Source organism: Myotis brandtii, unplaced genomic scaffold (assembly GCF_000412655.1).
Source record: "Myotis brandtii unplaced genomic scaffold, ASM41265v1 scaffold48, whole genome shotgun sequence".
Taxonomy (NCBI): Eukaryota; Metazoa; Chordata; class Mammalia; order Chiroptera; family Vespertilionidae; genus Myotis; species Myotis brandtii.
The window spans coordinates 7,987,939-8,008,780 of NW_005368341.1; the positions used below are offsets into that span (position 1 = coordinate 7,987,939).

The 20,842-nt window shown below is 38.4% G+C and overlaps 1 protein-coding gene across 7 annotated transcripts in view; it reads right to left on the minus strand.

The window, feature by feature from the left end:
* The window catches only part of CDK14 (cyclin-dependent kinase 14), a 516,851-nt gene that overhangs the window by 329,487 nt on the left and 166,522 nt on the right, over positions 1-20,842 (minus strand). For all 7 annotated transcript variants that reach the window (XM_014547610.1, XM_005876105.2, XM_005876106.2 and 4 more), the window contains exon 4: positions 19,214-19,293. In XM_014547610.1, coding sequence (XP_014403096.1) covers positions 19,214-19,293 — 80 coding nt within the window. The remainder of the gene's footprint in view (positions 1-19,213; positions 19,294-20,842) is intronic.

A 20,842-nucleotide genomic window follows, 5' to 3' on the forward strand; every position in this document is an offset into this window, starting at 1 on the left:
GTGTACACGTGTGTATGTGGAAATCTGCTGGGCAAGTCAAAACCATAGAAGAGTTGCTCCCTATCTCTTGAATCTTCCAGAGATATCCCCCACTTTTTTATTCTATCACTACTGGAGAGTCAGTATTTGCAGCCAGCCAGCCAGTGACTCTCTCAGTGTCTATTTCTGACTTCTTCTTTCCCTGTCTGTCTTCCAACCCCTAATCATATTTCCACCTGGATGCATCATTTTTACTCCCAATATGCTGTATAGAGAAGGAGTCAGGATGCTGTCTTCCCATGAATAGTACTCAGTAACAAACCAATTGCATTTTAGTTGGGCAATGCCCCTACCCACCCTTCAAATCCCTTCCACCATGCATTTTTGTTTCCCTTTTTGTTTGTTGGATTGTTCTGCTGCCCCTTCTCCTCACCCCACCACCCTTGGATCATAATGTAAAATTCTTTTACCATGTCAAGAAATTATTAAAAATACAGGTACTTTGAAAAAAAATACAGGTACTTCTCCCATCACCGGCAGAGGGGTGGGGGGCAGGGAAGAGGCTGCTTCTGGCTACCCGAGATCTATGTGGCAGCACGTAGAGGCCAGGACCCAGTCTCACGGGTTTTACCCACGCAGTTTGAAAGGTGCTCACAATGTACGTGGCGGCCAGGACCCAGTCTCATGGGGTTTGTAGTTTGAAAGGTGCTCGCAATCTACATGGCAGTCAGGACCCGGTCTCATGGGGTTTGCAGTTTGAAAGGTGCTCCCAATCTACGTGGCTGCCAGGACCCAGTCTCATGGGGTTTGCAGTTCGAAAGGTGCTCGCGATCTACGTGGTGGTCAGGACCCGGTCTCATGGGGTTTGCAGTTTGAAAGGTGCTCCCAATCTAAGTGGCTGCCAGGACCCAGTCTCATGGGGTTTGCAGTTTGAAAGGTGCTCGTGATCTACGTGGCAGTCAGGACCCAGTCTCATGGGGTTTTACCCGTGCAGTTTGAAAGGTACTCACGATCTACGTAGGGGTCAGGGCCGCCTCTTCCCTGCCCCACCCAGCTTCTCCAATCACCAATCACCAGTGGGGGGGGGCCAGGGAAGAGGCAGCCACCGGCACTGCCTCTTCCCTGCCCTGCATGGCTTCTCCGATCACCGGCTGGGGGGCGGGGCAAAGGCGCCCCCGTTCTCCGATCACGGCTGGGGGCGGGGCAAAGGCGGCCCCAGTTCTCCGATCGGGCTGGGGGGCCCCCCGGCTCTTGCCTGCCGCCTGGGTTTCCGATCACCATCAGCGGCAGGCGGCTTCTTCCGTCCTTCCCTTTTCACCTCCCAGCATTGCGCCTACATATGCAAATTAACCACCATCTTTGTTGGTGGTTAACCGCCATCTTTGGTGACAGTTAATTTGCATATCGCCCTGATTAGCCAATGGGAAGTGTAGCGAAGGTACGGTCAATTACCATGTTTGTCTCTTATTAGATAGGATGCCGTGCCAAGGGAAAAAGGGTACATGGGAACTCTCTATATTTTCTGCTCGATTTTTCTACAGGCTAAAAATATTATAAAAAAACAAAGTATATTAATTTTTTTTAAAAAACCCACACATATGCAATTGAGTATTCAAGTTTAGAGAAAAATAATTTTAATAATAATAAATTTAAAACTTATAAAGTAAGGATTTTTTTTTTAACCTTTCCCAATCTTGCCTTCCTACCAGAACTGGCACCTCCACAGAGATAGCCAACAGTGGCCAAAGGTACTGAGTTCATGAAAAAGGAAATAGAGAAATCAATGCTTCATTCAACATTTCAGTCAAACGAGGGGACAAATAGCCTGGAAAGCTTTTGGGTTGTGAAATTATAGCATTTAAGAGCTTGCAATTTTACATACAATTCACCCCAACAGCTGGAATTAATCGGCATCCTTGCTCAGTTTCTCTGAGAAGAACTCTTCTAAGATAGCTATAATTGCAAAAGCAATTTCTTGAAATTTCTATCTGGATGACCAATCAAGACTTGAACTTAAAGAATAAAACTGCTAGGAGTTTTGACTAACAAAAGCATAACTACTACATTCTGAGTGGTCATTTTTATGTTAATCTACTCTCAAAGGATCCTTTCCAAAACATGAGTAATGAAATTTTTAAGCAGTGATAAATTTCTGATGCAAGAATTTTATCAAGCAGAATAAGTCCTATTGTCAAGAATTTATTAACAACAATTCACACATTTTCCCAAGTCCCTAACATTAAAGTCTATACAATATGAAAAATTCTGTTAGTAAGAACTATATTTGCTATAATTTGCATACCAAGCAATCTTTTTTTTTAAGTGTAAAAAAAAAAAAACCTGATAAAAAACAACAATCATGTCTCCACTACCTACACAACAGCAAGAAAACTTCTAAGCCTTCTTCTGAATAGTTTTGCCAAAATGCAGGCATGCACACACAGGCACAGGTTTTTTGTTTTGTTTTGTTGAGAAAATCAAAACCAAGAACCACACAAAGGATGAAGTTGCTCACTCTTTGACAAGTCATGAAGCCTTGCTTTCTTCTAGCCTCTCAGAAACACCAACTTAGTTTTAAGATGTGGGATAAGATAGGGAGTTCATCCAAAAAGATGCTCTTTTTATTTTGCTGGAGTTTTGAAATATGAAGACTAACCAGTGCATATTTAAAGTTTGGGAAAATGGCTAAAATGGCATGCGTTTGAGGAACAGGGCTAATTCTTGAGTAATTTTATGATCATCGGTTTCATCTCCTAATGACACTTTATTCAGCACTTCCATTTGGGAAGGTTCTGTCACCCCTCAGCACTACCCAGTCAAATGTCAGCGTGGGCTCTAAGCTGGAAGTAGTCCCTCTATACCCACTCGGTGCCTGAGAAGTCCGAGTCCCAGTTAGAGTTAAATGCAAAATCCTGTTGGTACAATTCATTAAAATACCATTTGCCTATAATAGCTAATATAAAATTAAATTAAAAATAAATTAAATTAAAATAATCATTTCCAAGTTACCAGTTTGTACACACGTCTTCACTACTTATACCACAGCAAGAAAGGCAGAGGCAATGACTACTAAACCTCTGAAACAAATGTTTCCTAGCTCTGAATTAGTCCCTCTAAGAGTACTTGAATTTAATTTTTAGATATAATTATGCTGTGGTTTTAGTGGTTTTTGTAAAGTATTTCACTTAAAGAGATGATTTGCAAATGACTAAAATATTGCCATTATCTCTCATTTATACAAAAATGTTCCTGGCGTGCCCTAGAACCCTTCATAAATCTCAGTCGCTGAATTGGAGGCATCCTCCGTTAAATTAGCAAGCTCCGGCCCAAGTCAGATGCTCACTTACATAGTAAACACAATCTGACCTGCAGATGGCTACATTTCAGGCTGTGAATCAGAGTACAGAGTATAGAAGCACAGTCTCTATCTCCCAGCAACACCATGAAACTCAAGTCACTTTAGCTAAGTACATAAACTTCAGTTATGTCCATAATCCTACTCTTTATGAATAGGCCTCAAGTGATTCAGATGCTCATTTGGCCAAGAATCTTGAATTGAAGCCAAAATTCCCGCAATGTAGGCTGTTCAACTACAGGTAACCTTTCATGATTTCCTGAGGAGAATTTAATTGCTTGTTTGAGCCAAAAAGGGCATAAACTGCAAATCTACCAAAACAACTTAATCAGTAAATATCTGAAATATTGCCAGCAAAGGACAGTTCAATCTTTGTGGCCATCTGACGCAAAGCATTACTGTCTATTTTAAATTATTATTATTGCTGTGATTATATCATCAACACCATGTTACTATCATTACATTATTATCATCATTACCATGTCTATTACTTATACTATTAACAAAAAATAACTTATTTTATAGCACTTGAGAACCTCATAAACCCAGGAGATGGTGATAGTAGCCTTATAGAGCAAAATGGCAACATACATTATTTCTCGACTCTTTTTAAAGATACAGACACTCAGCTTGGTTGAATAACTTCTCCATGGACACACAGCAGCTAACAAGTGGCAGGGGGTTGAAAACAGTTCTTCTCCACATTCACATTCTTTCCGCTACACCAGTCTACGGTTTATGAGTTACCATTTTGCTGGGATTTATGAGGACAAAGGTAGGATTATTGATTACCCAATTGAATCACGGCTCCTCTAAGAGCAACTGATTCCAAAACAATTTTAATAATGTCCCCTACAAACACCGTGTTCACTCCTAGGATGATGCAGCCACACTCCTTCACTAAGGCTTGGGTTTTTCTCACCTATAAAATAAAAAATCCCAGGAGCCACACCTCACAGGATAGCTCTGTGGATTCGATGAGAAAATACATACAAAGCAGGAACTCAAGTGCTCAACTCAAGAGTCCATAAAGAATCAGCGTTGTCTGTCATTGTGATTCATTTTCAAAAACACAGCTCTAGGCACACCTACCACTGTTAACATAAGCCTTTCCTGACAAACCCCATCTCACAAGAACCTTCAGTTACTTTGAATGCCCTTTGTATTTATGAAAGATTTTGTACTACTTGCTAATATATGACCATAAAATAGTTTAGTTCTTTCACGTAATTCTGTGCTATTTGTTTGAAGAGGAAGGATTGCTTCTTTCTATTTATTTGTATTTCCCAAACATGCTGGAAGCACTTACTATGTGATATCTGTACTGAAATACTGTGCATTCAAAATAACCTTTAACGTAATGGGATCATTGTTCCAGGGCATTCAAAATCTGAAAATGTGTACCCTCTCTGTTCCAGCCCAATGTCACCACAGCAGTAACCACTGCAGCCTTCATAGGCAATAATATTGTAATAACTATGCAAGTGGATATATAGGCACTAGACTTATCAGGGCAATCACTTGACGAAGCAGACAGAGAGGTTCCTACACAAGAAACTGAAATGTTGAATGTGACTATAGTGGAGCCGCCCTCTTCAGTGCCAACACACCCATCCCTTGGCTGCTGCTCCACAGCTGTGTCCTGTTTTGAAAAGAGCCCTTGGTGGTAGGGAAAGCCTTCCCCAAGTTCATGCCTCCTCTCAGGGGGTTGACTTGCTCAGAGCCATTTGAGGAGGCAGAAAGGACTGACACGGTGGTTACAGAGCAAAGGGTAGCCTTGCGGGGGAGTAGGGGGTCTTTGAAATGGGTCACATCAGTGGCCTCGAGAAAGACTAAGGGGGCATAAGGGTCTGACCCTTTGCCTTGATTAGCAACTATGAAAGCCCATTCCAGCTCTAGAACGTTCTGCAGGATTAGCTGGGGCTTCAGGTACAATTTCATTGCAGGTCCACATCTCTTTCTGCCCAATCCTGCCTTCCTCACTTCCCAGAAGGTTTATCTCCTGAAGCACCACCCCCCTCCCCAATAAACCTGCCTGCAAGTCTGCCTCCAAGTCTGTTTCCAGAGAACCCAACCTAAAATTGTGCTTAATGAGGACTTTGAAAGGAGGAACAGTGAATTAGAGGGTCTCAGAAAGGACATCATTTCAGGCACTTTTACCACTTTATACCTGGACAGGAAAACAGCAATAAAGAGGAAGAGCAAAGGGACAAAGTGGTAGCCATTCTGATGAAAACTCGACAATGTTGACAAATTACTCAAGATGAGACAGAGGAGTCTAACAAAACATGACCCCAGCACAAAAAAAAAAAAAACAACTAATTTCTTAATGTTGACCTTCAATGCAATGGGATCACTGGTCCAGGGAATTCAAAATAGAATGTAGCTTGGTCATGTTGAGTTGCAGATACCTTCAATAAGAGTTATATTAAGGTGTCTGAATTTGGGGGCTAAAATAGACAAGGCTAGAGATGTGAATTGGGAAAACAGCACAGAGAGCTGACAGCTAATACATCAGGGTAGATGAACTTGGGTGAGGAAGTGAAGAGAGCCAAGTCCATGGGTGAGCAAAGAAAATAGAAAGAGGAGGAAACAGAAGAGAGGGGACTTCAAGATGCCAGATTTAACAAATAAAAATACAATACAGGCCAGTTAAATAGGGCAGTGGGTCATACATTTCTTCAGTGGCAGCAGCACAGTGTCAAATTACAAAATACAGTTAAGGATGACCAAGAATTTGAAAAGGTGATTGATTGGTTTTTGCTAAGTGAAAGTCACTAGTTATCTTTAAGGGAAAACATTCTAGTTTTTACTTGAAAAATTCTATACAACATTAATTGATTCCTATGTGTGAATTACTGTGTTGGCTTTCTTAATTGAGTTCTAATCAAATTATTCTTTTACCAACATTATCTCAAAGGAGGGAATTTCATTGCCCCTTAAGAGAAAGGGCAAATGTTAGGCATTAGAAGTCCTCCTCTGCCTACTGAGGGAAGGTTACTATTCCTCAAAAGACTGGCTGTCTACATTAATATTATAAATGGCTATTCAAAACCTTGAAGAAACGTCTTCTTTCTTCTCTGAGGGTCACAAATAGCTTAGAGTAATTCCATGAACTCAGGGGGCCCACAGCAATTAAGAAGATGACAGTTTCCTACATGTTTATTTCTATGAAATTTTTTTTAAAAAATCACACCCATCAGGGAAATGAAGAATATGAATCACACTTATTAAACATGAGTTAACTAAAATGAGATTTTAATTTGCAGGGGTGCATTGATGTATCTATTCACGTGCATGCATGCAGAAAGGACTGGATCCTGGAAATGTCGGCCTTAAAGAAAGCTTGCTAGATATCCTCTGGGTCACATATACAGAACTAATCACTTCTGTTTCTTCCTTGTAAACAAAAATAAAATAAAAATAAACATAAGAAAAATCTATAGGCTTGAAAATCTGAGCTCTTGACGATCATCTCAAATTTGCTTTTGCATTATACTCCATCTCTGAAGCATAAAGGCCATGCACTGCCCTCCAACGACACATAAAGCTCTCACTAACAACTCCATGCACATGCCAGAGCAATACATCACCATACTTAAGGATTTGCTTAGATGCTTTATGTAGCCCAAAAGCAATATACAGCTTCATCAAATCAATGAAATAATATACCCATATATTACTTTGGTCATATTTTTGCTCCAAGTACCATAGTATATATAATAAAAAGGCAGCATATGAAAAGTGTGGGTAACAAATTATATACATACAAAAATATTGATTATTTGCTCTTGGTGGGTTTGAAGATTTTGTTTTACTCAAAACCTTTTAGATTGATGAAGGTTTTACTGAAGCCATGAAACAGGACTTGCCTATTAAACATTGCAGGTAATTTTCTGTCTCATGCATAAAATTCAGAGTTGAGGAAATGTATTCCTAACAAACCAAATTTACTATCATTGGCTTGCTTAGAATAATTTTATTACTTTATTTGTAATGGTTTAGTAAATCTGAAATTATAATAGGATCCGCTTAATGGCAATATGTGCAACAATCCTCTGCAATGATGTACTACTGAGCTAAGGTCTCTGGAAATATATGTGTCTAGAAGTATACTTTTTCAAGCTGTAGCTGAGCTACTAAGAGTTCCCCAATTTTGAACATTTTCAAGCATTCATTTGAAAATGAAATTATGTAATAAGCATCTGTACTTCCATGTTTTCCCATTTTCAGTTTGATTTTGTTCCCCTGATAGAGCAACACTTCAAAAATACTGGGTTTTTGCAGTAATTATTCCACCATGTGTGGTATCAGCAAGTTCTGCTATATTAATCACCTTATGAAATAGCAGGGTGTCTAGTATCTGGTTAATCTCTGTTCCAAAGATTTCACTGGTTATGGAGAAATCCCTGCCAGGCAAGTTTCGATTGTTTTCTAATACACTCGTGATTCTGCTAGAGAGGACTGCATGTGTTAGGCTATGAGAGAAAATCTGGAGCAAGAGTGGAGGAAGGGTCCGCGGCTCTGGGCCAATCAAGTAGTAAATCACTGAGGGGTAAGTCTTACCCTCTCTGACCCTGCCTCTGGGAAGCAGCATGTCCTAGGGGTAAGAGCTGTGCTGTAGAGTCAACTGGACCGAGGTTTGAATCTATCTGGTGGCCAATCCTGTGGGTTTACCATCTGCTGGATGGAATGGGTAGGTGAGGGACTTACTGGTTCCCTTTACCCCCATCAACCATCTGCAACATTCCAAACGTATGAGCATAATAGGAGAAGATCCACACCAACCCTGGAAGTCCCTGAGAGTGTAGAAATGTATCTCTTCCCACAAGGCTTACAATTAAAGGCATTTAGAAAGCAACGTCACAGACAGCTATTTGTGAAATGTCTATGATGCATTTAGAACTTTTAAAAAATGTTCTGCAGGTCATCTTAAATAAACAAACAGAACCATGGAAACTGCCTCAAATCTGGCAAAAAAAAAAAAATGATGCCCCTACAGAAAAATGTATCCTGGTCTTCATCAAAAAAAAAATGTGATAATCATAAGTACTTCTGTGAAACCAAGTTGTCATCATTAAAACTGCCCCTGCTGGTTCCCACCCACATGAGCCCTAAACTTCAGGACAGAAGGCAGGAGTATCGGCTCACAGATGACAGAACCACTGCCAAGTTCCTGCTTATTATTTCCTTTAATTCTTTTTCTTGGGTCCTGTTCAAATTGTTAGGGCTTTTTTTTTTCTTTTTCTTTTCTTTTTTTTTTTTTTAGTGCTATTATCAGTTCAATTCTTAGGAGTATACTGCTCAGGGACGTGATTGAGATGGCACATGTCCAAAAAACATAAATGTCCTACACTAACTTTCCTTTAGCTTTCTACTTCTAAACTTTTCCCGTGATAAAGTATACAGTGCATTTTCTCCACATATGGTATTAATTTGCTTTTTACAAAATTGAAATGGGAATTACTTGATGGTCTTTTGAAGAGTTCCACCACATTCCAAAATGTCAGAGGAAAATGAGAAATACAGAGAAACCTAAATGACGTATCTTTTTGGCACATCCACCAAGATGAGATACGTTCTGTGGTGAGAGCTGCATTCTAAAGATGTGATTCATGCCAGATCTCTAACCATCTTCGCTATTGTAAAGACTCCCACAACTTTCACTCCAGGCCTGACCTCTCCTGATCTTGGTAGTTCAAATGGCCTACTCAACTCTCTAGGTCTTAGTCTTTTCTTTGTAAAATGAAGGAACCAGATGACACAATCACTAAAGTTTCTCTCAGCTAAAAATCCTGATCCAGTGATTTGTACTGGGATATATGGCTATCGCTGCAAAGTAATCATATGAAACATCTATTCAAACATGGACCCTAAAACTACTGCTACTCCTGGCTTCCTTGTTTCTCTAGATGGTTCTATCAACCTCAAAGTCACCCTTGCTTAAGACACTCAGCTCCTCACTAATCCCCCTTGACCAGACACATTCTTCTTTTTCAGGATCTTGTTCTGTCTCCTCTTTCCCAGTCTTCAGGACATTCTTTCAGAGATCTGTGGTCTCTTGGTTTTTTCCTCACCAATTATCCCAGACGCCCTGCCACATTAACAATCCAGCATCAACAATGAAACTCCTGCTACAGGAACAAATGTGAGAGTAATTAAAAAAAAAAAATAACAGTGAACACAAGAACATCTAGAGCAGTGATTCCCAACGTGGAGCACATGCCCCACAGGAGAATTTTATTTTTGAGGGGGGCAATTTGAGAATGAGTTATTAACAGTGAATTTTTTGCATTTCTTATGGTTCTATATACATATATAAGTATATATTGTGACATATTTATGCATTTCAGCTCTCTATTACAAGTTTTGAAACTTTATTTGCTTTTTCATATTACTTCATATTATTTTTTAACAATTTCTTAGTGATTTCTTCCTCAGTACTTCCACTGTCCTTTCATTCTTTTATTTTTCTCTTTCATGGATACCATGTTCTTTGGAAGCTTGTTTAGACCAAGTTAATGGCCTTTTAGGCTTCCTTCAGGTGAATAGGAGTTCACTTTTTGAATAATAAGAATTATATGTCACAGGGGAGGCATCAGGATTTTAGAGATGCTCAGGTGGGGCATGGCCAAAAAAGGTTGGGAACCACTGATCTAGAGTTTTCATCAGAAAACATTAAACAGCAACCAATACATTCACCATCAAGAGCTTTAATTGCTTTTGCCAGTCAAACTGGTGAACTTAGCCAGCTTCCCTAGCAGGCAAGCCTTTCCCTGGTCATTTCCCTGTATGAATCCTATCTATCTGTTATGGTCTGAATGTTTGTGCAAATCTCTACCCTCCACCGACCCAAATTCACATGTTGTTATTCTAACTCCCAAAGGTGATGGTATTAGTAGTTGGGGCCTTGGGGAAGCCAATAGGACATGAGGGTATTACCCTCAAGAATGGGATTAATGATCTTTAAAGAGTTCCCACAGAGCCCTGGCCCGTGTGATCAGTAGTTAGACCATTGGCATGCCACCATTGGCATGTGTACCAAAGGCTCACAGATTGGATTCCTGGTCAAGGGCATGTACCTGGGTTGTGGTTCACTCCATGCCCATAATTCAGTGCATGGAAGCTGCCTCTACTCCTTGTTCTTTCCCTCCTGAAATGAATGTATGCCAATAGATTGTATTTTTATAAAGCAACTGGTAATAGCTATAATCATTTATATCATGATAAGCAATTTATACATAGATTATGAATTCCCATCACTTTTCTAAATTAATCAAGAAATTTTGAAGGGAAAAGGTGTCATCTTTGGAACAAACACCTCAGTTAAAAGACCCCAGTTAAAATCCTAACTTAGCTGTTTACTAGCAAATTGTTTGAAATAACACAATTTATCCCTAGGCCTCAATTCCTCATCTATAATTTCGAGATGTTGATGCCTATATTTACCATAGGATTATTGTCAGAATTAAATGAGAGAACCTTTTTAAAAGGTTAGCACAGAAGATATCAAAAAAGACCATGAAGATTTTTAGCCACTTATAAATGCCTTCAGATAGAGCTAGTTACATAATCCTTCTTAAAATGTTTTAAATATAAATGTATCATAGTTCAATTTATATATTTCCAAAAAAAAATTTATATTTCCAAATATAAGAGAACAAAATGTAATATAATTTTTTTACAAATTTAAAGCAGACAAGTAAAAGTTACTTGATCTTAAAAACTCTAACCTTTAAAATTAGACATAAAAAGAAAACATGATTTTCATAGTTTTTGAAGTCACATATCTAACAGCTTGCAAATTTTTTGTTGATATCAATTGGCAGACATCCATCAAATTACTCAGACTTACAAAGAATAATAATTTTATCAATTTTCATAAACTTACTTAGAATCAAAGTCTAGACACATGGATTTTTACCTTCCATTTACAAAATTTTTGTCTGTCAATTGCCAAATGCTCAGAAGCGATTCATGTTCATTTTTGCAGTGACAGACACAAAGGGTTATTAGAGAGTTTAAAAGAAATATTTTAAACACAGTAAATGTACATCGCATTATAGCATGTGTGTATGAAGAATACCAATGATACAATTATACATCTTTATCTCTGTAAAAATTCATGCTGGTACTATTATTTTAATCATGAAGCTCTAAGATCAGATAGTCTAACCCTTTCATTTCATAGATAAGGAAACTGAAGAAAAAAACCTTAAGTGACTCACTCATAATCACATACTTAGTAGCACAGTTTCTATCAAGAGTCAAAATTTTTTGACTTGTTGCATGATGCTTTCCCAACTTCACTTTTCTGCTTCTTAGCAGCATTAAAAAATATCTATGTACAACTTTGCTCATATAGGTTCCTACTATATGCAGTGTAATAGAATAAAAAGAAATGACTTGGAGTTTATTGACTCACTTATTCATTGACTCACATATCAACATGTGTTGAATGGCTACCATGTGTGAGTCACTGATCTGGGCACAGATAGAAGACCCAAGCTGACTCTGTATCTGCACATCATTATTTGTATGACTTTGGACAAAAATTTCTTTAGATCCCAGCTTCTTAATTACTAAAGTGAAGATAATAGCATCAACCTTCCTCATGATGTTGAAATATTAAATGAGATCATGAACTTGAAAGTACCAAGTAAGGTTCCCAGTATAGGTACAACTGACTTATTATATAAATTGCACTACCATATAAACAACTGCCACATGAATATCAGACTTCAAACTTAACATGTTAACATTGCACTCACTATTTTTACCTACCTCCACCTTGTAGTCCTTTTCCTAGTATTGGCTCCACTATCTAACTAATTACTCCAGCCAGAATCCTGGAAATCATTCTGCATACCTCCATCTCTATCAAACTCCATGCCCAGGAAAACACCAAGCCCTACCAGGTGTCCCCCTAAGTTCCTCCCTCTATTTATCCATCTCTCCCTACTGCCAAGACCTTTTATAGACCCTCATCATTTTTTTGCCTTAAGTACCTCAATACCTCTTAGTCCCTGTATACTAGTCACATGGCCTGAACTGAAAATAAGAAGATTCAATAAAATTCTATATGTTGAATGGTGAGAATCCCCCACTACCTGCATCACTTACCATGATATGGACAACAAATTTAAATCCTCTAGACAGGAGATTAAATAATTCCTTTTGTAGAAATTTAAGACTCTTCCCAAGAAAAGACCTCTACACACTGACATCAGAGGGGCTGTGAAGAGAAAAAAACTATCTAACTCATCCCCATCACCCTACAATGAAGCTCACCAAACAAGAACATTCCCTACCCCAGAACCAAGAGTTTCCAATCATCATATTAGTGTCTCACTCTTAAATGAGCTGTCAATCAAGATATCCAGGCAGCTGAAGGATACTTTCAATAAGAAAGAGAACAAAACAGACAAGCAGAACAAAAAGAAACAGAAAGCATACAGAAGAAAATGAAAAGGAACTGTGTCACTTATCCTCAAAAAGGTAAGAGACAATAACTCTTCTTGATCTTCTTTTGAGAGTTTTCCTTGCGATGGCCATCCAAATCTTCTCCTGAATTTTTAATTCTTCTTAATGACGCTTTTATTTCCAAGAAACCTTCATTACTCCATGATTATGTGTAGTTTATGGCCTCATCTTTATATTTAATGACTGCCATATCCTAACAATCCTATGAGGTTATTAGTATTTATATTCTTCTTTTACAAATGAGGAAACCGAGATACAGAAAGTTTAACAGACTTTATTACAAGATGATGAACAACCCACAATACTGCCATTGATAAAATACAAACACAGGAACAGATGGCTGCCCTCCACTCCTTCCCCAGCACTGTAGTCTGTTCTGTTATGGAAGGAGCTTATGCTCCAGGAGCCCCCCCCGCTTCCCATCTGTGCCCACCTTCTCAATTCGGCTTCCTGGAGCCTGAAAGAGAGAGTCCAGGTCAGGGAAAAAGGAGGGAATGAAAGAGCTGACTTCTCTGGCAGGTTTCCTCTCTCACCAGGAAGGTGTCCAGACATTGGAAATTCAAAAATCATCTTGCCAAGGAAAATATATTACAACAAATATTTAGGTTCTATTTGATCTTAAGAGCTATGTAATTGTTAGACTGCATAACTGGATTTTTAAGAAAGACTCTTGAGAACAGCATAGGATCCCAATCAAAATTTATATTTTGTCTTGGAATAAATGTGCTTGAAGTCCTAACAATCAAGATACAGAACTATGGGAGTAGACTGTTCTCATTTCATATCTACTTAGCAGCTTTGGGGATCTCTATTTTACCAGTTCTCTCTGCTTTCAACCTAACTACCAATGCCTCAGTCATACTCACTACCCTGCCTGACATTATCTTTCTCCATGCAAGCTACAGCTCATGAGTCCTTCAATCATCCAGGGAAGTAATACTTTCAAAAAAATTTCAAAACAACAAAAGAGCCTATGTAGAAAGAAAGAAAAAATCAGCTCGAAGAAAGTTAATGCATCCATTTGTCTAATATATGCACCCTTAGTAAAAAGAAAGCACTGAAGAGTTTGATCAAAGCCATTATTCAGTCCACTTTTCTCCTAAGCTTTGCAAAGTGCATGCATTTCCCAATGTCCACTATTACCTACAAATCTCTCTGTGAAATAGAGGAATAAACACACTGGTAGTTGGGTGAAATTGATGTCTCCCCAAAACCCATGCCCACTCAGAAGCTCAGAATATAACTTTATTTGCAAATAGTGTCTTTGCAGATATAATTAGCTAAGTTGAACATGTACAGTAATAAGGTAGGCCATAAATCCAGCAACTACGGTTCCTAAAAGAACAGAAAAAAACACAAGGAAGAAGGCCACGTGATGACAGAGAGAGAGACTGTAATGATGCAAAAATACTAGTAAGCCAAGGAACATAAAGGATTGCTGGGAGCCACCAGAAGCCAGGAAGAGACCAGAAAGGATTCTCCCCTAGGTTCCTTCAGAGGGAGCATGTCCTGCTGATACTTTGATTTGGGACTTCCAGTCTCCAGATCTGTGAGAGAATAAATTTCTGTTCTTTTAAGCCACCAAGTTTGTGGTAATTTATACGACAGCCCTGGGAAGGTAAGAGAATACCCGAAACTTGAAATGAAAAATATGAAACTCAGATTGTTTAATTACCAGTTGAATTACAACTCAGATATCAACCCTAACATTCAAGCTTCATAAGCAATTATGTCAGACAGCTACAGGAAAAATAATTGTGTGGTTTAAAAAAGCAACAACAAAAATAAAGAGGCTATGATGTAAGGACAAAAATCAAATAGCAGTCAACATTTTTAAGGCTCAATTAAAATCAGCCTTACTTTCTATTTCATACCATTACCAACTTTATAAAAATACTATCAATAACATAGATAATTTATATACCAAACTCACTGTGCTATTAAAATATTTAATTATATAATTAAATTATAATTACACAATTAAGTAACGATTAAAGGATCAATTATTCATTTTACTAGCAGTTTAATTGTTTCCACATAAAAAGATGTTGTCTTTCTTAATCTCCTCTTGAATTTATATCTACCTCTGCCTTCCTGGGTATGTTAGTTTTTATTAGAAATCTAAAATGTTACGCCGAAGTTCTAATAGAATAAACGAGGGGGGAGGGGGGCACGTGAAATCAACTGAGGAATAAACCAAACAAAGACTCAGATTCTGGAAAAGGGTGGAAAGAGGGAGAGAGAGGAAAGCTGGGTAAAGCATACGGGACTACTGGAACAGGCATTAAAAAGAATATGTTCAAATAATGAGTTCCATACTCTTCAGCTTACCACTACGGGGTTCTTTTTCTTCTCCATGCCTAGACTGTGTCTTAGCTACACTGATGAGCCTGTTTCCTTTACTCTTTTTGACCCTGGCTTGCCCTACATAGATGGCGCCCCATGATATTTATTGAATAATATGCCTGCACTTTCATAAGCCAGCTTTTCCCTTACATTCACTGCCCCCCCAATCTATCTTTTTGGCTTACCTTAATTTAATGGCAATAATGTAACCCTCTGTATGAAACAAATACACAGTACAAACTCAAATTTTCTTCTTAAAAATCTCCCTATCATAGCTTAATGTTAAGTGTGGGCTCTGAAGTGTAACTGGCCGGATTCAACTTTCAACTCCACACATACTAGCTGTGGCCTTGGCTGAATGACTTAGCCCATTTGTGGCCTACTTTCTTGACCTTAAACTAGAAATAATGAAACTGCACACCTTAAGCCTTTAGTGAGAATTAAGTGAGACTAGGCCCTGGCTGTGTATGTACAGTGTGTAAGCACACACTAAATATTGTTGATTGATATTGTTATTATTCATAATTTTAAATTGTTCTCTATTAGAATATCTAGATTTCTCATCAAGCATAAGTCTTACCTAAGAAAACCATTAGATATTCAAGAATCCACGTAAGGAGCAAATTGGTTCCCCCACTTACATTCCTTGTTTGAGGAAATCTTAGCCCCCAAAAATGTTTGGACATCTAGAATATAATATCACAGAGTAAGAAAATACACATTTTTAACCAGCCAGTGTGGCTTAGTGGATTGAGCATCACCCCATGCACCAAGAGGTCACTGGTTCGATTCCCAGTCAGGACACATGCTTGGGTTTCAGGCTGGATCCCCAGTAGGGGGAGTGCAGGAGTCAGCAAATAGATGTTTCTCTCTGATTGATGTTTCTCTCTCTCCCTCTCCTTTCTTCTCTCTAAATAGATATTTCTCTCTGATCGATGTTTCTCTCTCTCTCTCCATCTCCTTTCTTCTCTCTCTTTAAAAAAATCAATAAAACTTTTTTTAAATATACATTTTTAAGTTGTTTTAAAGCTGGCAAATCCTAAGAAATTCCATCTACTCCCTTTCAAGCCTATCTCGTGATTCTTTATGAGTACCATTAAAAACCATGACCATATCAAATAAAGACTTTAAATCAAAAGAGAAAAGCTGGCCCTCACCACTGCTCTTTAATTCTCTAAGCTGCCATCAAAGATAGAATGAGTTTCAAAGCACCTGCACCTGAATGAAGCCATTAAGCACTCTAGCTCTATGAGATAAAATTCAAAGTCCTCCTTTGGACATAAATCTGGGTAAGATTAAGTTTGCTTACAAGTACTTACACTTTAGGTGAAAATTATGTGTTAAAATCTAAATACCCAGGTAAGCTCATAAGTGGCAAACAACCACTTGAAAACTACGCTACTGTGCACAGTGATTTCCTAATTTGAAATCTTCCTGCTGTTGACATTTTGTGAATAAGGAAATTGACCAAAACAGCAGAAAAGAGGCAAACTAAAATGAAAGTGTTGCATGGAAATTGCACAGGCCATGCTACTCCCTCATCAGTGTAAAAACGAACACATCGCAAGCATCTCCCACTTTCATCCTAAATATTTCAAGCTCTACCACTAGCCACACAGAGGAGTTAATGTGCACAGATTTCAAGAAGTAGTAATAGTGAAGGATTTATGAGCATTGTTGACAGCTTTTGTTTTCACACATAAATAACAGAAAAACTAAGACTATGAAAGGCAGGAATGAGAAGGCAAAAGAGAAACAAATAAACAAGACTGACCCAGAATTTAATTCTTCTCCTTATTATAGGGTCATTTATATCCACAAAAATCACTCAGAAGTCAGTTTTTATTAGGAAAACCTCTAAGTATTTTATTCAAAAGAAAATGCAATGTCATTTTGTGATCAGTTCCTCCAGGCTTCAACAATCCCTGCTTCATTCTCTGATCTCCAGAGCAAACTCTTGAGTTTAAAGACTCCTTGGGAAATGAAATCCACAATGTAGAGGTAGCCCCTGGATAACAGCCGCTTCACACTGTAAAGTGTTAAAAGCAGTTCTCCAGGCAGTCACAAACTATTTCTCCCTCTGGTATCATATTTTTTACTCAAACTCAAAAGCATTAATATGTTCCTCTCAAATCATCTATAACCAATAATTCACCTACCTCTGACAATTCTTTCTCTACCCATCATTTTTTGTCACTGCTTTCCAGTGAACCTGGGTCCTCATAATTTCAAATCTGCACTACTTTGAATGACTGATTTATCAGCCTCCAGGTTCCGGCTTACCTAAACTATATCACATCTTAATATCAGATTTATCTTTCTCATACATTCAGCTCAAAAGTCTTCAGAGGCTCTCCAACCCATGAAACAAGGTCGCAGCTACAGAGCCAGCCCTGCATTCTACAACAGAACTGAATCCTAGGGACAGTTCCTAAGTTTATCTCAAGATTTACCATGTGCCCAAGGGCCTTGCCTCACATCCAGGCATTAAAAACAGATAGCTCATCAACAGCTTCCATGGACCCTACCTGCTTCTTCCTTGAACTTCCCATTGATGGGCCCAACTATCACAATTGGATCCGGTAATGTCTCTTAACAGGCAACAACAGCAAGGTTAGGTTGGTTAACTCCAAGGAGCAGGCTGCCTCTCAGTTTCATTTTCCTCCTACTTCTCTCTTGGCCTGGCATCTCTTTGTCACTCTCCTACTACCTAACTTTCAGGGTCTACCATAAGCAAATTCAATAGCACTCTTAACCTTGCCTCTCCAGAGCTCAATTGGAACTCACTGCTCCATGTCAGCCAGTGGTTTTCAATCTCATCAGACCCAATGCCCTCTTTATATAACAACTACTACAATGAAATGAAATCCATAGATAATAGGGTCTGTGTGCACACATAATTTCAAATATTTTAAAAGAATTTCAAATATATATCTATACATAAATGAAATGATATTTATACCTCATTGTAGATCAGCTGAAAAGTAGCTGTGTTTACTTCAGTACAAAAATAAACTGAAGTTTTATGTAAAGATGATTTGTACTTGCAAAAATGTCATTGAGGTAAAGCTATTAATAATACTAAAACTTCTGAAACTGAACTTAAAAGTTCCCCCTAATAAAATATATTTTATAATTTTGGTGTAGAGATACTATGCAGGAAGTAGTAAAGCAAAAGAGCAATTGTATTTAATAAAAATTTAAAAACGTATATGTAACAACTACACTGTAAAGGAATTTTTAGAAAAGTGTTGGAATAGAAGAAAATACAACATAAATGATGTTCATATATAAAGGGTATCTATAAGTCAGTAAGAAAAAGCAATAGGAAATGTAGTAAGGGATAGAACAAAGAAATCAAGAAAGGAAACAAATTAGTAATAAGATAGTATGATCCACCCTTTTTAAAAAAAATTTTATTTTAGTCCTCACCGGAGGACATGTTTAGAGGGAGGAAGGGAGAGAGAGAAGGAGAGGGGGAGAGAGAGACAGGAGAGGGGGAGAGAGAGAGAGAGAGAGAGAGAGAGAGAGAGAGAGGTGATACAGAAACATTAATCAGTTGCCTCCCGTACATGGTCCTGACTGGGGATCAAACCCACAAGTTGATCGGGAATTGAACCCACAACGTTTTGGTACACAGGAGATGCTCCAACCAATAGAGCCACCCGGCCAGGGCTGATCCCTCATTTTTAAAGACTTTCCTTAAAAGTCATAACTATAGAGCAATGCTAGGTTAATATGTACCTTAGGAGCTCTGCAAACAAAGTCAGAAATATGAAATTCCTCAATCAGTTAGTGATCATCTCATCTTCAATACACAGCAGTTTGTTTGTCTCCCACACCTGAGTATGCAGCAGGATGGTCTCATTTCACTTAATATGACTTGATACGATTGTAAGAGGTACTGCCTTTAAATTTCAGTTTACACATTCCAATAAGAGAGATAACCATATAATTTTAAAACTCAGCATATTCAGAGGTGCATAATATTTAAACAGTTACAGATATCATGCAAACACAAAAGCAAAGATAACAAGAAAAAATGCCTACCTTCCCTGATAGCTGTAAAAGGTGTACCTTCTTCTTCTTGCAGCCTGATCACCTTCAGGGCTACCAACTTCCCATTTACCCTGGGGAAAAAAAATGAAAGAAAGAAAAAATGAGAAGCAAATCCATAAAAATCTGCTCCTGTTATGGTTCTCATTTTCTTCCTTGCAATTTATATTTCTGCACTGAAAATGTCAGTGACTCAATTATGCCGCCACAACATGATTAATTCCAGTAAGGCTGGGAATTCTATATCATCATCATAAATATTCACATTTTAAGTACTCCATTTTAAATATTCGCACTTGCATAGTCCAAAATTTAAGTGAAGTTTTCTGATTCACTCCATGTTCCTTCCAGAAACTACTGCTTAATAAAATCACCATGCTTCATCGATTACTCTCAGATTAAATAAAAATCAAGTAGTCAAAATAGCTTTCTTTGTTTCTCCAGTAGCTCCTTTGTTTCTTTTGCCGAACTGTCTTAATCTTCAGTCCTAAACTGAGGTCACTCAATTCCCAAGGACAAATTCCCTTTTCCTTTTTCCCTTCCTTCCCTTCCTTTCTCTCTCTCTCTCTCTCTCTCTCTCTCTCTCTCTCTCTCTCTCCCCCTCACTCCCTCCCCATTCTCTCCCCTTTTCTCCCTTCCTATCAACATCAACCATTTCTCCCTTTCCACAATTTTTTTCTTACTACAGAATCCTAGTTACATTTGGTCTGATTGTGTTTTATAATACAGTGTATCATAAAAATAAAAATTATGAATATTTTACTATTACAAGGTTACACAAGACCAATCCAATGCAGATGGTTCTTCCAGAGGCATTCTAAATGTGTATCAGCTCTAATTAAAAGTAAGAATGCACTAGGCAGATAACTTTTATCCAGTCAATTCTGTTAACAAAGACATGTCTACCTATATTAGTCTTCTAGTTAAATGTTCTACTTTCTACCTTTACTGGGCCTAGCAGCATATTTTGTTAATTAAAATAGGTAAAACATGTGCACATTAAAAATTCTGTAAGAGACAAGAAAGCATTTGATGAAAAGGAAATCTCTCTGCCACACCCCCCTCAGCCACCCAGCTCCCATTCTCTGAGGTTACCACTTATCATTACACACACACACACACACACACACACACACACACGTGGCAAAAGTAGGCTTACAGTCGCTCATATGGAAAATAATGTAATAGTAAATAATAATACAAGAATAAACTCTGGCCCTGGCCAGTGTGGTTCAATTGGTTAGAGCATCACCCCATGCACCAAAAGGTTGCTGGTTGGATTTCCGGTCAGGGCACATACCTGGGTTGCAGGTTCAATCCCTGGTTGGGGCACATATGAGAGGCAACCGATTGATGTTTCTCTCATACATCAATGTTTCTCTCTCTCACTCTAAAATCAGTAAAAATAGCCCTAACCAGTTTGGCTCAGTGGATAGAGTGTTGGCCTGCAGACTGAAGGGTCCCAGGTTTGATTCCAGTCAAGGACATGTACCTTGGTTGCGGGCACATCCCCAGTGGGGGGTGTGCAGGAGGCAGCCGATTGATGTTTCTCTCTCATCGATGTTTCTAACTCTCTATCCCTCTCCCTTCCTCTCTGTAAAAAAATCAATAAAAAATATATAT